This window comes from Lactuca virosa, chromosome 8 (genome assembly GCF_052849685.1).
Source record: "Lactuca virosa cultivar CGN04683 chromosome 8, Lactuca_virosa_CGN04683_v6, whole genome shotgun sequence".
In the NCBI taxonomy this organism is placed as follows: Eukaryota; Viridiplantae; Streptophyta; class Magnoliopsida; order Asterales; family Asteraceae; genus Lactuca; species Lactuca virosa.
This window is the reverse complement of record NC_136433.1, coordinates 220,685,146-220,700,384: the sequence shown is the minus strand read 5'-3', so window position 1 is coordinate 220,700,384 and position 15,239 is coordinate 220,685,146. Positions and strand designations below refer to the sequence as shown.

Below are 15,239 nucleotides of genomic sequence, written 5' to 3'. Positions count from 1 at the left end.
GCTATGTCTGATCTCTGGGATCAATTGGCTCTTACTGAATCTAAAGAGTTAAAAGATTTTGAGCCTTACATTGCTAGGAGGGAAGAACAATGCTTGGTTCAGTTCTTGATGGCCTTGCGTTCTGATTTTGAAGGTCTTCGTGGAACAATTCTTCATCGCTCTCCTCTCCCTTCAGTTGATTCAGTTGTCCATGACTTAATTGCAGAAGAGACTCGTATCAAGTCCCATGCAGATAAAGGGTTTAAAGCAACCTCTACTCCTACTCCCACTCCTATTGTGCTTGCTGTCTCCTCCAGTCAATCTCGACAAACTTCAAGAGTCGCTTATGATGAGTGTGCATTCTGCAAACAGAAGAATCATTGGAAAGCTCAGTGTCCATTGTTAGTCAACAAGGGTAAATCTGGTCAACCTCAGTCAGGGAAACAAAATAGGTCTGGTCAACAGAAGTATCAGTCGCGTTCCTCTGGTACTCCTCCATGGACCCCTCATCCTCCACAGTTTGTTGCTGCTGTTGTTCCACCAGTTGACACAGAATCTGTTGGACATATGCCACCATCTGCATTGGATCCCAAGGTGTTTGAGAGCTTTAGACAGTATTTGGCTTCTAATCCCACTGCCATGTCTGCATCTATGTCTCACTCTGGTCCTTCTTCATCTGACACTTCAGGTATTCCCTCATCTTTGTGGATTTTAGATTCTGGTGCAACCCATCATATGACTCCTCATTTATCATCATTGACTTCTTTGTCGCAAGTGTCATCTATTTCTGTTAAGTCTGCTAGTGATACATATATGCTAGTTGAGGGTGTTGGGTCTGTCTCTGTTTCTCATATCACTCTTCCTGATGTTTATTACATTCCCAAACTTACTTTGAACCTTGCCTCAGTCAGTCAGTTATGCAAGTCTGGTAACTGGGTGTTCTTTTCTGATTCTGTCTGTGTTATACAGGATCAACACACCCAGAAGGTGATTGGGATCGACCGTAGGGTGGGGGAACTATATGTCTTGGAGATCCTCAAAGTATCTGCTGTTGCTGCTTCCAACATTGATTTATCTTCTTTTCGTTTGAGTCCTTTGTCGTCTGAGTTTTATCTTTGGCATTCTCGTTTGGGACATGTGTCTATATCACGGTTGAATTTCTTAGCATCTAGTGGTGTTTTGGGTCATTTAAACTCTTGTGATATTTCTGATTGTAGTGGTTGCAAACTAGCAAAATTTTCTGCTTTACCCTTCAATAAAAGTATGTCTTGTTCTACTGCTCCTTTTGATATTATTCATTCTGATGTGTGGGGTCCTGCACCAGTATCCACAAAGGGTGGGTCAACCTATTATGTATCTTTTATAGATGATTATATTCGATATACATGGGTTTATCTTATGAAACGCAGATCTGATTTCTTTGGTATTTACAGCAATTTTAGAGCTCTTATTAAAACTCAACATTCGGCTGTGATTAAGTGCTTCAGGTGTGACTTAGGGGGTGAATATACCTCTAATGATTTCACTCAGTTACTTGCTTCTGATGGTACCATTACACCAGTCTTCGTGTACTGACACACCTCAGCAAAACGGTCTGGCAGAACGAAAACATCGTCATATTGTTGAGACTACCCGCTCATTGCTCCTGTCTGCGCAGGTTCCTAGTGCCTTTTGGGGAGAAGCAGTCCTAACTGCTGTGTATGTGATTAATCGTATCCCTACTTCATTGAATTCAGGAATATCTCCTTTTGAGAAGTTATATGGTCATCCACCAGACTACTCTTCCTTACGAGTTTTTGGATGTACTTGTTTTGTTCTTCGTCCTCATGTTGAAAGGAACAAGCTGGGGCCGAAATCTGCTATTTGTGTATTTTTGGGGTATGGGATTGGTAAGAAAGGATACCGTTGCTATGATCCTGTGAGTCAAAAGTTATATGTTTCTCGGCACGTTACTTTTTTGGAACATATTCCTTTTTACTCGATTCCTGCTACAGCCCACAATGTAACAAAGTCTGATTTTCTGCGTATTGATCCTTTTAATGAAGATATAGAGGCTCAAGACTCATCTATGCCACATGATCCCTCAGCACATGACACACCCACTTCTTCAGAGGGTGCCTCGACTCCACCTGTTCCTGAGCCTGATCCTCCGATTATTGAAGTGGAGGATCCTCCTCCACCACCACCCCTCAGGAGATCTTCTCGTCCTGTCAAGTCCACCAAGCTACCAGATTTTTCTTACTCTACATATTCAGGACCGTTTGCTTCATTTATAGCAAGCATCCATCATCTCTCTAAACCTGAATCATATAGAGAAGCTGTTTCAGATCCCCTTTGGCAAAATGCTATGGCTGAAGAACTCACTGCTCTTCATCAGACTCATACATGGGATTTGGTTTCTCTTCCTCCTGGGAAACATACGATAGGTTGTCGTTGGGTGTACATGATAAAAACAAAAGCTGATGGCTCTGTTGAACGATATAAGGCTAGACTTGTAGCAGAAGGGTATTCCCAACAATATGGTTTTGACTACGAGGAGACATTTGCCCCAGTTGCAAAGATGACGACAGCTCGTACTATGATTGCAGTTGCATCCGTTCGACAGTGGAAGATCTTTCAAATGGATGTCAAGAATGCCTTTTTGAATGGTGACCTTCATGAAGAGGTTTATATGACCCCTCCTCCAGGAATTCAGCATCGACCGGGCGAGGTTTGTCGGCTTCGCAAAGCTTTGTATGGGCTCAAGCAAGCCCCTCGTGCTTGGTTTGAGAAATTCTCCACAGTGATTACCTCTCTTGGATTTGTCCAGAGTAATCACGATTCTGCTCTGTTTGTTAGATGCTCGAGTGCAGGACGAATTCTTCTGTCCTTATATGTGGATGACATGATTATTACAGGTGATGACCATGGTGGTATTGAGTCTTTGAAGCATGATCTAGCTCGTCGATTTGCTATGAAGGATTTGGGCTTGCTGCGTTATTTCTTGGGTATTGAGGTCGCTCAGTCTAAGAAAGGGTACCTTTTTTCCCAGACTAAATATATATCTGACTTGTTTACACGGGCGGGACTTTCTGACAATCGGACTGTTGATACCCCTCTTGAAACCAATGCTCGATACTCTCCTACTGATGGTGTTCCTTTGTCTGATCCGAATCTTTATCGTACTGTGGTGGGAAGTTTGGTTTATCTCACAGTCACTCGTCCAGATATTGCTCATGCTGTTCATATTTCAGTCAGTTTGTTACTGCACCTACCTCTGTTCATTGGGGAGCTGTTCTTCGTATTCTGAGATATCTTCGTGGCACTCAGTTTCGGACTCTCTTGTTTCCCTCGACGTCTTCTCTTGAGTTACGTGCCTATAGTGATGCTGATTGGGATGGTGATCGTCATGATCGTAAGTCTACCACTGGATTTTGTGTATTCCTTGGAGAGTCTCTTATTTCATGGAAGAGCAAGAAACAGGATGTTGTCTCTAGATCTTCCACGGAGGCTGAATATCGTGCTATGGTTGTAACTACATGCGAGATTATCTGGTTACGGTGGCTGCTTGCGGATATGGGAGTTTACATTTCTTCACCTACTCCCTTGAATTGTGATAATGAAAATGCGATACAAATTGCGAATAATTCTGTTTTTCATGAGCGGACGAAGCACATTGAGATTGATTGTCATTTTACTCGTCATCATCTGCAGCTTGGGACCATTTCGCTTCCATTTGTTTCATCAACTTTGCAGTTTGCGGATATTTTTACGAAGGCTTTATCGACTTCTCGGTTTCGGTTCTTATGTGACAAACTCTCAATGCTTATTGTTGCGGCATCGTGAGTTTGAGGGGGGATGTTAGTCTATATTATTAGCCCGCTTGTTTATGGGCCCTTTTCGTCTTTAGCCCATTAGGGTTTCTGTCTAGCTAGTATTTATATCCGCTTTATTCCTTGTAGTCTTTATGCTTTTTCTCTGAGAACCCTTGTAATTTCTCTTTGATATAATCATATGACAATGTTATTAGTCTTAACTTATCTTGTTATGATATTAGTTGTATTTACCTACTTTGTTATTATATTAGTCATATTTAAAAAAAAATGATTTACAATTTACGGTCCAATTAGTCTTCAACTAATCCCAAACTAGACCAATTAATATTTAGTCCTTAGTTAAGCAATTTAGTATCGCCTAACAACTTTTAAAGCCTTGGCCTTTATAAAAAATAGAGAATATCAATTCTACACATGGTCTTGTAATTCGTACCTAACACCATATCAGATAATTTACAATTAAATAGAATTATCAAGTCATTTGGCCTTAATCATGAACGCATAAGTACCTAAGCTTTTCATGTGTGGATTACATCTCCTATATGGTTTTTTTTTCATTTTCATTCATGGAAGGCATCTTCTGGCCACCGCAATCTCGTGATTGATTCTTCTAGGATTGTTACCTTTGTATTATGAATTAGATTACTTATTTCCGGTGAAAACAAACCCTTGAGGTATAACTTCATTTTGATTATTTCTAACTGGAAACTAAATGTTCCATAAATTGTAATTTTGATTTTTCTTTCATTGAAAACTAAATGATCTATACTTGAAACCCTTAGTGATGCATGGACATCCTTGTCATTTTCATCTAATGCAAGACAAACCCATTTCAAGTCTCTAGATCACTTTGGGCTTGATTCATATTCTTATTTTGGGTTCAAAACACTTAAAGGGATGAATATAAGTTTGTATCAGCTTAAAAGAGGTTAAGTAAAACCTTATTTTAAGCCATGTTGAAGAGCCTTTATCCTGATAAGTCCCATGAATGATTCCTTAATGGGTTTTTAATTGTTTTCCATATTTTTGGCCTTTCTTTAGTATTTTTATTTTTTCAAGAGCTATGTTTCTTTTAATTGTCTAACCCCACAATATAGGGTTCACAAACTTATTAGGAAGGCATCTTTTTGATATGGTAGCTCGTGAAGCTAATTTTGAGTGTTCATAAATACACGAACATAATCAATTCTTAATTTTTATTAGTATGGTGTTGTTTCTTTATCACTTGATGATCTCCATCCGCCTAAGAATAATACTAACCGGTCTTATTAGGGTGCTTGGTCAAAATTGGTCATGTAAAAAATTAGTCAAAAAGTTAAATGGTCAAAATTATAAAAATAAAATATAAAAAAATAATAAAAATAATAATTCAAAATTAAAGAAAGAAAATAGGCAAATGGCAATGCCCTATTCATATTCACATCTTTGTCTCTCATCACGTTGATCCCTACGTTTCTTAGTCTCTCATCGTGCCAACTAATTCCTTTGTCTCTTATATCTGTGATGTGTATCAAAGCATATAATGAATCAAACTTTCCTATTTGGTGAAATTTATTTATTTTAAATAAATTAATTTATAATCTAGGGTAGTCAACCGACTGGCTACCGCATAACGATTTTACAACTTTCACTTTACCCGATCCATATCACACTTATTCATTCATATACCTGCATCACTCAGCCTCGAGTCATTTACCGTTGCCCCGTGTTTGACGGAGTCCCACCCTAATCTTCAAGCCAAGAAAGATCATGTTGATACCAACAAAGGTTATAATATATTTGATCAAAAAAATTTACACCAAAGGTTTCATAATCTACTAATATGTACTTTCTATAAAAAACCCTATGGTTGATCTTGGTTAATAGAGTTGATTCAGATATATCCGGTTTTGATAATTCTTTTATAAACTATGTTGTTTTCGCTACATTATGTTTTGGTTGCCTAAAACCACTAATTCCCTACGAAATACTCTTCTCATGAACAGAGGATGGTACATTTTTTATTGTAATATTAATGAGACAGAAAAGCGATCAACACAAATGAAGGTATCAAACACGTATTTATAACACCAATTCCTAACAGTTACGAATTTTCGTGAAAGATTGCAGTGGTTCAAAAACACACGTCAAATAGTTTTACCCTAAAAAATAACCGAAATAAATGTAACTGGAAATTAATATAAATATTGTTAAGTGCTAGTCTTTGACCATATGCATTTTGGTTGTTCAATATCTCGATGACCATGATGACCCATCGCTCACAATGCATTTTTTGATGACTCCAAAATGATCTTAAAGTTGTTTGAACTGTGTCATCACCACTAGTTCTTCCTTCCAATAAATTAGGAGCATCGTAAACCATTGGATGGAAGAACTTATAACAAGGAAAGTTGAGAGTAAACTATGGTTTATGTTAAGTGGGAATTGAGAGTTGATGACCCAAATGTATATCAACCTGCCCAAGCAAAGTAAAGAAACTCGACATCCGATATCTAAATGACCTACGTTGATATGTGTAGTTGGGCCAATCGTGTTCTAGTTAGGTTTATCATGTATTGTACTTAAAGTTGTTTGAACTATGTCGTCACCACTAGTTCTTCCTTCCAATGAGTTAGGAGCATTGTAAACCATTGGATGGAAGAACTTATAACAAGGAAAGCTTAGAGTAAATTATGGTTTATGTTAAGTGGGACTTGAGAGTTAACGACCCAAATGTATATCCAACCTGCCCAAGCAAAGTAAAGAAACTCGACATCCAATATCTATGTGACCTACGTTGATATGTGTAGTTGGGCCAACCATGTTCTAGTTAGGGTTATGTATTGTACTTTGCCTATATAATATAACTTATAGCTAGGGTTTTATTGTACTATCGTTTGTAAGCGCATGAATAAGAACACTCCCTCATGCCATGTGCCATGTTGACGCAGGTCACATATTGACCGAACCATAGTAGTACATATTGGGTCTTTGTGCGTGATTTATCTCGTTTGTATGTGAGTTGATGATGGTTCAAAGAGTTTGCAATGAACTGAAAATATTCATGATGGTTGGCGATGGTAAACTATGGTTCATACGGCTTATAGTTTACCATGATGAGCCATCATGTACCTACCATCTTGAACAATAATTATAATGAACGTTGAACCTGCCATCAATAGAAATAATAAAAACATTCATTACTTAGTAAAACCATGCTATATATACAATGTAAAGGAAACTGGTTATCAACTACTAACAAATTGATACCCTTTAACAACTTTTCTGAATTGGACTCACCTGGCATAGGTGGAAAAATACATTTTCATAAATACGAATGTGATTAATCTCCATGTTCTGAACATTCTGGTGCGATCGATGATGATTCTTTGCGATTACATCTATAGCCATTCAAAGATACAATATCTCGGTTGCTCCTAAATGAACTTGCCTGTCTAAGCCTTTTCTTGGAACGGGTATTAAGCGAATCTTCTTTTTCATCAATAAATGAAATGAACGTTTGTAGGCGTCCTGGTGTTGTTCCAGGTGACTCAGAAGGATCTGGTTTGTGTTTAGTGTATTGGTATATGATGAGCACCAAGTATACAAAAAGAGCAAGAAAACAAGCTAATCCAATAATGAAGAATAGGCCTTTGAACCTCTTTAGCTCGAGCCTGTCAACTGAAAACTCTGCTCCTTGTGAACTGCAAGCACTCCGCAGTAGCCACTTGTTATGGATATTTTGTAACTCTCCCGTTTCAGATAGTTTGAGAATGGCATTCGATATATCTATTGCAAGTGGTGAATCCCGTTGGAAGGCCTATAAATATTCAAGAACACAAAACGATTATGATTTGAATCTAACATTTGTTAATGGAGACATTAACTGTTATGATGTTTAACGTTGTAAACAATATTCTCTATAAAATCAACAACTTCATATCAAATCTGAAGTTTAGAAATGATTCAGTTTGACTAAATTAGAAGTCAAACGTATAGCATAAATAGCACCTATCATGAAATTGAGAATTTTAATTTACTTACAAATCCCCATCCATTTTTGGTGAAATCTTGACCAACGATGCTGAACTGGCAACGAGTCGAAAGGAAAAGTTCAATGTATGGACGTTCATCAACAATTGCAACAACACCACCATTTTGAGGACCATCGTTTAAAGCTTTTTCATAGTCTTCCGGCAAGTTAAGAGGAACAAGTCTATTTTCCGAAATGCCAATTTCTTCCACCAAATAGTTTCGGACAAACGAACTTTCTTGGTACCCAATACGATCTTTGCTTGATTTTAAACTATCTATCCCTTCAATAGGGGACGATAGTTTTTGAACAGTCAATATTGAGGTGAGACTTGCCGTATAACTTGAGCTTATTATTAAAACCACGAACAACCATAGAATTAACACGAAACGACTAAGACTGCTCGTCATGTTCTGTTCTGCATTAACCATGTTTAAGTTAAGATAATTAATGGGTATAGAACGAAAAGCAAAATGTCAGTCAATAGGGCATGATTTAGTCGGTTTCATTTTGAGTAACTTACTGTGAGAGAAATATAAAGTAGAAAAGCTAAACCTGCAATGAACCAAACGCGAACCATCAGTGACAAAATAACACAAATTAGATCATTCATAATATGAACTTATTGTGTCTAATAAGATTCCCAAAGTCAACAAAGATATTATGAGAGCTTTTTCGTCGCAAAGCTTATTCACTTTGTATGTAAATTACAACCTTTGACGTATTGCTTTTTAACGCTTTAATAATATTAAAATCATTTCATAGCTTTTCTATTTCTGTGAGACCCATAAATATATAAGGGTAAGAAAAAGTTTTACTGTAGTCAAGAATTCAAGATACTTTGAGCTTTTTTATTTGTTGATACCAAAAAAGCTTAGTGAAAAATTCCTTATTGTGGACGTTCTTGGATACTCTTATACATGATAATGAGTACTAGTGCTGAATAATGATTCAAACCCTATTTGCATTTATGGGTCTCATTAGTGACAAGCAAGCTTTTCAGATGTTCTTGATTCCTGTTTTATTCCCCACTTTTAAAACACACACACACACATACCATAGGGTTGTGACGACTTGTTGTCTAGGAGTACCACGAAATTCATCATTTCTGCGATGTTCTAGAATCCAAACAACTGCTCCCACAACTAAAAAACAGATCCCAATAACACACCACAACTCAGCAGTAAAAGGCCTGAAAAATGCCCAAGTCCCAGAGCTTACCCTCCTGACAGGTGCCACCACAACTAGCCCAGATTCAATATACGGCTGAGTAAAATCCGCCATACGTGTCCGGTTACTAATGATAGCAATGTCACCCACTGCAGCATCATAGACCTACAGTGTTTACCACAAAGAAAACCCTAAAATTTGAACTTGGTTTTTGCTGAAAAGATTGAAGATCAAATTAGAAAGAACACTCACACCAGCGTTTACTAAGCTCACGAGGTCAGTGTAAGCTGGATTCTTATGACCATCTCCATAAGAATAGAACGTATACGGGGCAGCATATGGCAGCAGTTTTACTGCAGCAATGAACACATCGATGCTGTATCCCACATACCTATCAGTCCCCTTGACTTCCTCCACAAAGTCCTGAAAACTGACTCGAACTGGAACCCCAATTTTCAACTGTTTTCCGTTCTGTGGAAAAAACCATCCACGAGGCTTTTTAACAGTTTGACCTGGCCAAATTACACTGTACAACAGCTCAGATGAACTAGATTGGTTTGTAAGGTTCGTGTTGAGTGTTTCTGGAGGAGAAGTTGACAATCGTGAAGAGTTTGACCAATACCCAACTGTTCTAAAGCCAGTACCAATCACATTAATAACTTCAAATGCCGGAAAAACCAGGCTTTTATCAGAAGTGAACTCGATTGGTCCCGTTGTTCCATTCATTTGTACTCGTAAGATGTTTTCAAGCAAGGCTTTCCCTCCATTAAAAACACTCAAAGAATCAAGATTCACGAATGTGCCTTGTGAGTCCTTCATTTGGGGACCTTTCGAGAATGAAATGTTTCCAACCTGATGAAAGAAATCGTCAAGACCACGAGCAAGCAGCCAGATAGTGTCATATGCGTACAGAGAATACGTACTCAAACCGAGTTTTGTCGAGTTTTCCCATTTGGTAACGAACTTTCTTTTAAGTTGCGAATCTTTTATGTAAGATCTTAATGTAATAACTCCTTGCATAGAAGCAATCGATTTTTTGGGGAGTGGCGAGTTTATGTCTATAATGGTAGAAAGCCAATCGGTTGCGATCCACACATACCCACTATCCATCATTCCAAGTTCTTTAGCAACATCAAGTATATCTAATCCCCAATTGGTGCAAGTGTGAACAACGAGAACTCTGGATTCCTTGAAAGAAACTTGAAGCAAAACATCGTGTATGTCTTCACGGGTTGCATCTGGATTGATAGGCGCTTTGTAAGAGATCTTAGACCTCTTAAAAGCTAATTGATCTGCTAATGAAGTAATTCCATTCCTCCCATGATCATCATCTATATAAATAGCGACAATTTCACGCCATTCGTAGTAGTCGATTATATCTGCTATGGCAGCCATTTGGAAAATATCACTGTGAGTTGTACGGATGAAGAACGGGTATTGGAGTGAGGATAATGTGGGGTCGGTGGCGGTGAAAGATAGGAGTGGAATTTTGAGCTCTTTTATTACATAGGAAATCATATGAGTTAAGGCTGATGATTCTGGACCTACTAACGCCACACTTTCACTCTCCATGAACTGTAAAGCTGTTGCAACAAAAGGAATTAGAGGGAACATTATCATAATCTAATAATCTCTTGTTAATAAACTTCTCACAATGTATAGCTCAATGCTTATGGCGGAGGCAGCTCTAGACACAATTTTATGGTCAATCAGTTAAGAATATTTTGATATCTAATTAAACAAACTCCCCTAATTACAACTCATTCAAGAAACACACTATTTTATGGTCAATCAGTTAAGAATATAGAACACAAAAATCCTTGTGTATTTGTGAAATCCTAGTTTTAATAAAAACTCTCATGAGGCTTCTAACTCACAATAAAAAATTTCTTCTCTCTCTCTAGTGTGAGCTTGTGTGTATTCAGGCATTTCTTTCTATCAATGGTTGATCATCGCACACACTTTGTTTTTTCTTGAAGAGTTCAAAATGTTGAACTCCGTTGAGATAATTTGATAATTAGGACATCAAAATAATAAGAAAACCATCCTTGGAGAATTTTCATATTAGTTATATTATTAGCGTAATTGAGTCTTCATGTCTCTTAGTCTTTAACATCTTCAGTAATTGAGTCTTCAGGTGCTGAAAATTGTTGTGGCCCGGTCTTCACAATATGGCTATAAAAAATTTAATTTCTTCGCCCGTTAATACAATTCTTCAATAGTTGTCCCACTTTGCTACTTTTTTCTTCATATTGCTTATACTTGGTTCTTTAGTAGGTGTTCCGACGTACTAAACATCATTCAATACCTAAAGGCCTTTAGCAGCTGGCCATAACTGAACACCATAATCTTTAGTAACTAATGAGGTGAACTACTCATAGTACTTCAAAAATTATCAAGGTGTTTTAGAATTTGTTTAACATCAACCAGATCTAACTTGAATTTCATGACATCAAACGATCTTTTACAAGATGCAACCAAAGGAGACCTCATATAAATATCCTTGAAGTCGATGTCAATCATGGTGTTGTTTGTACTTTAGTTGGGACATATGAAGTTGTTGCTCAACCTCATAATGTATGTTCCTTATGTTATCTAAAAACCTTTGAGATTTATATGCGTCCACATCAAAAGGACTTTGGATGTGCTACACAATATTGCATACTTTTTGAACTATTAAGCTAGACTTTATATTTATTGTTTATATATTGTAATTAAATTGCTTTGTATTTTAGTTGTATTTCTATGTTCTATATCTTTTAACTTTGCAGGCTATGGCATTCATATGAATTATTCTCTTTTACTTGATGGCTAATCACACGGGGTGTTGGTGATTTGTGTTATCAATATTATTTAAGTGTAATGGGATAAATATATTGACCAATGTAACTTTGATAAACATTGAACAAGTAAGGATGGTGCGGTCTGCACACTCGTTTGAGTTTATTCAGATTTAAAATACACTGTTATTTAGGGGTGAAGCCCTTCAACGACGGGGGTCCGAGGGTAGCGCCCCTGGTAGAAGGGTACAAGGGTTGGCAACCCTTGGCGAGGTCCAAGGGGCACATTCCCTTGCTGGGGTCGAGCTGAAACATTACTCTGATGGTTAAGTGGTGGTTTTCTAACAGCATTATGACAGTTTTTTTTGGCAGTTTTTCAAACATTAGTTGTCTGAATATTGGTCATAATTAATTTTTGTCATTCTAATTATGGTATACAGATCATAACTTCTCTTCATCGAAATCCTTTAATATGAAAGTGCAATCACGGCTCTTAGTAATCCAAGTAATCAAAACCTCGATTTTCTAACATTTGCCATGACACTAATGGTTTTGAGGATCCACCACCTCCCGATTTATGTTAGTTTAGTAATTTTAGGCTTGCAAACGAATCTAGTCGAACCTGAGCCCAAGCTTGACCAAGCTCAAGCTCGACTCATTTAAAACTTTTGGGTTAAAGCTCCAGCTCGACTCATTTAAAATTTTGGGCTCGAGCACGAGCTCAAATCATCTCGAGCCTTATGGTCGGAGCCCAAGATCGGCTCCTAGAGAATTATAAGGGATCAGGATCGGATTGGAATCAACTTGTATACAGTATACCCTAATTCTCTAAAATGGCATTCCTTAAATACCTATTTATTTCAATATATAAAAATAAAATTATATATATATATATATATATATATATATATATATATATATATATATATATATATATATATATATGTGTGTGTGTGTGTGTGTGTGTGTGAGTGTGTGTAGGCTTTTTTAGGTTCGCAAGTTGAGCTTTGTAACACAGGCTTGAGCTCTGCTTAGCTCGTTTAAAATTCATCTCAAGTCGAGCTTTTGACAAGTCGATCAGAGTAGCTTGACTCATTTTTACCCCTAGTAATTTTGGTTTGTGTTGATTATCCATTACAAGTTAGTTTGGTACTTTGGTAATTGATAGCGTGGTTTATGTCAATACTTTGGTAGTTTGGTCTTTTGGTTTATATATGTTGATACTTTGGTGGTTTAGTACCTTTGGTAACTGGTAGTTGGTTTATTTTGTAGGCTACTCTTGCTGATCCTTTTCATAATGACTCGGTGTTTAGAGCAGACTTGAAGACATTATTTGATCGTTAGCTTTATGATTTATTTTATGATTTGTACACATTTCGTGAAACAAATAACTTTAGCATTATAATGTTCTAGTTTTCAGTATTTTTTGCTGTCGTTTCTGCGTTTTTGTTATTTTTTTATGAGAAACAATATTTTAATTTGAAAAAAAAAGAAGGGAGACGTTTGAGCATTAGAGACAAAACATTAGTGGGTACTTAGAGCATCTACATCGGTCTTGCAAATGAAATTGCAAACCACTTTCAAATGATATGACATGTCCACGTATGTATTAGTCTTGCAAATATTGAAAGCCTTTCAAATGGTAAGTAGGCCCTCTATGTTATCAACTTGTAACATAATAATATATTACTCTATAATTTATATTTATTTAATAAATAATATACCATAATAATTAACTTTATATGGTAGGTGGGGCCATTTTTGATATGGAATAGTCTTGCAAATATTGAAAGGCTTTCACGTCTTAACTCTTAATAGCTATTGGCAATAGTGGGCAGCAACATATGTCGCCTCTATTGCCCTAAAATATTTTAGTGGAAATGAGCACAGCCCCTTTAACCCTGCCATTCGTCTTGTTCCCGATCAAACTCATCTTATGTAAATGTTCACCTCATAGCACGAAATTTGGATTAGATTATAGTCTAACCCCCTTTGGCACCCATATCAATTCGAAACACATGAAAATGATTTGATGACACTAAATTAATTTACCAACATTTACTAAAGTTAACACTTCAAACCACCGTAATCTTTTGATCCAACAAGGGTTATGGACCCCGCAATTAACTCCATGTAAAGGTCTGGTTCTAACTTCAAATTTCCCCAAAAGTTTAACATTTTGAAGCACGATTGTCATTGCATGCTATCTTAATAAATTTTACTATTATAGGCATCAGGCATGATTCTAACTATAAAGTTTAAGGCTAAATCTGCAAAAATGTAAGGACTCATTGTATGCCTTGAAACACCTCATGATATATATATTATAACATAAAGAAACCTCCTTGGATACTTTTTAATTAGAAAAGGAAACAGTATTGAAGAAAATACATAAGCAGGTGTTTAGAAGACATACCCTCCATGATACCCACAAAGCCACTAGAGTTTGAGTCATGAATGGTTAGTTCCAGCTTGGTTCCATTAAGAACCGTTGGATCAGAATTCACATCTTCTACTGCAGCTTCTAATGCAATTTTGCCAATTTTGCCTATGGTCGAATCAAAAGTCAAAATCGACCCAATTTTTACAACTTCTGGTCTTGAAACAACACTAGCATTCATCAGCTTCTTGGATCTAGGAATCTGAAAGAATAAAAAACATGGGTTTTGCACAATGGTAACAGAAGACTTTCATCTTTTTATGTAACAAAAAATAAAGTTCCAGGAATGTACCCGAGCTTGAGCGCAGGTGTGCCTTTGCTCCTCAATGAAACATCCATTGAAGAAAACCAACACCACCAACAATCCCCAAACTTGATTCATAGCCATCTACTTCAAAAACCTATTTCCACACAACCTGTGACTGAAAATAACACCATGAGAAGCAATATAAACACAGAGTCGTTGAGAGCACATGCTACACGCAGTTGGCATGAGTTTTATGTTTTGTCTGCGTTGAATTCTAGATGAAACCGTCCATCTTTTGTCAACTCACCATAATGCTATCGGGAAATTTGTTCAAACTATGCCCCCAAAAATCTTTCATATTTGAAAATATGTTTACTTTATATCATTGTAACAGTTTATTATTTGACAAGTATAATCAGTTAAAATATTGATTGGAGTTACAGTATAGTCCAGGAGTAGTTAAATTGATTAATTTTAAATTATATAAGATTCCTTTTAGATAAGTAAGAAGAATCATATATTGCTGGATATGTATTTTGACGACATCATCATGATCGAAGATAATACAAATAGGGAATACAGAATAATAGATATTAATTATTGTTTATATTTATATAAAACCAAAAAATTTGAAAAGGGGGGTTGGATTTTCTACTTGACGACCCAGCTCGTATATTTAAACATACGAGGAATTCAAGGGACAAACCCACATATTGGGGGACGTGTAGACAGTGGACACATGCCTTTTTACATAAAATAAGTAAATGTTAAATTCTTTATATGCAAGTTGCTATCT

At 36.8% G+C, this 15,239-nt stretch overlaps 1 protein-coding gene across 3 annotated transcripts; it reads right to left on the bottom strand.

The window, feature by feature from the left end:
* Positions 1-5,839: 5,839 nt before the first annotated feature.
* On the bottom strand, positions 5,840-14,841 carry LOC145132754 (glutamate receptor 3.6-like). 3 transcript variants are annotated; one of them, XM_079067651.1, is made up of 8 exons: positions 14,489-14,817; positions 14,173-14,398; positions 9,229-10,559; positions 8,864-9,141; positions 8,330-8,361; positions 7,818-8,224; positions 7,074-7,593; positions 5,840-6,942 (listed from the first exon to the last, which is right to left on the bottom strand). In XM_079067651.1, the coding sequence occupies exons 1-7, from the start codon at positions 14,582-14,584 to the stop codon at positions 7,117-7,119; spliced, it is 2,847 nt and encodes a 948-aa protein (XP_078923777.1). In that variant the 5' UTR covers positions 14,585-14,817; the 3' UTR covers positions 5,840-6,942; positions 7,074-7,116. The 3 variants fall into 3 exon arrangements, with proteins under 3 accessions (XP_078923777.1, XP_078923779.1, XP_078923778.1); XM_079067653.1 differs by lacking the exon at positions 5,840-6,942 and having other exon boundaries at positions 6,953-7,593; positions 14,489-14,612; positions 14,751-14,841; XM_079067652.1 differs by lacking the exon at positions 5,840-6,942 and having other exon boundaries at positions 6,953-7,593; positions 14,489-14,618; positions 14,751-14,829.
* Positions 14,842-15,239: the final 398 nt, after the last annotated feature.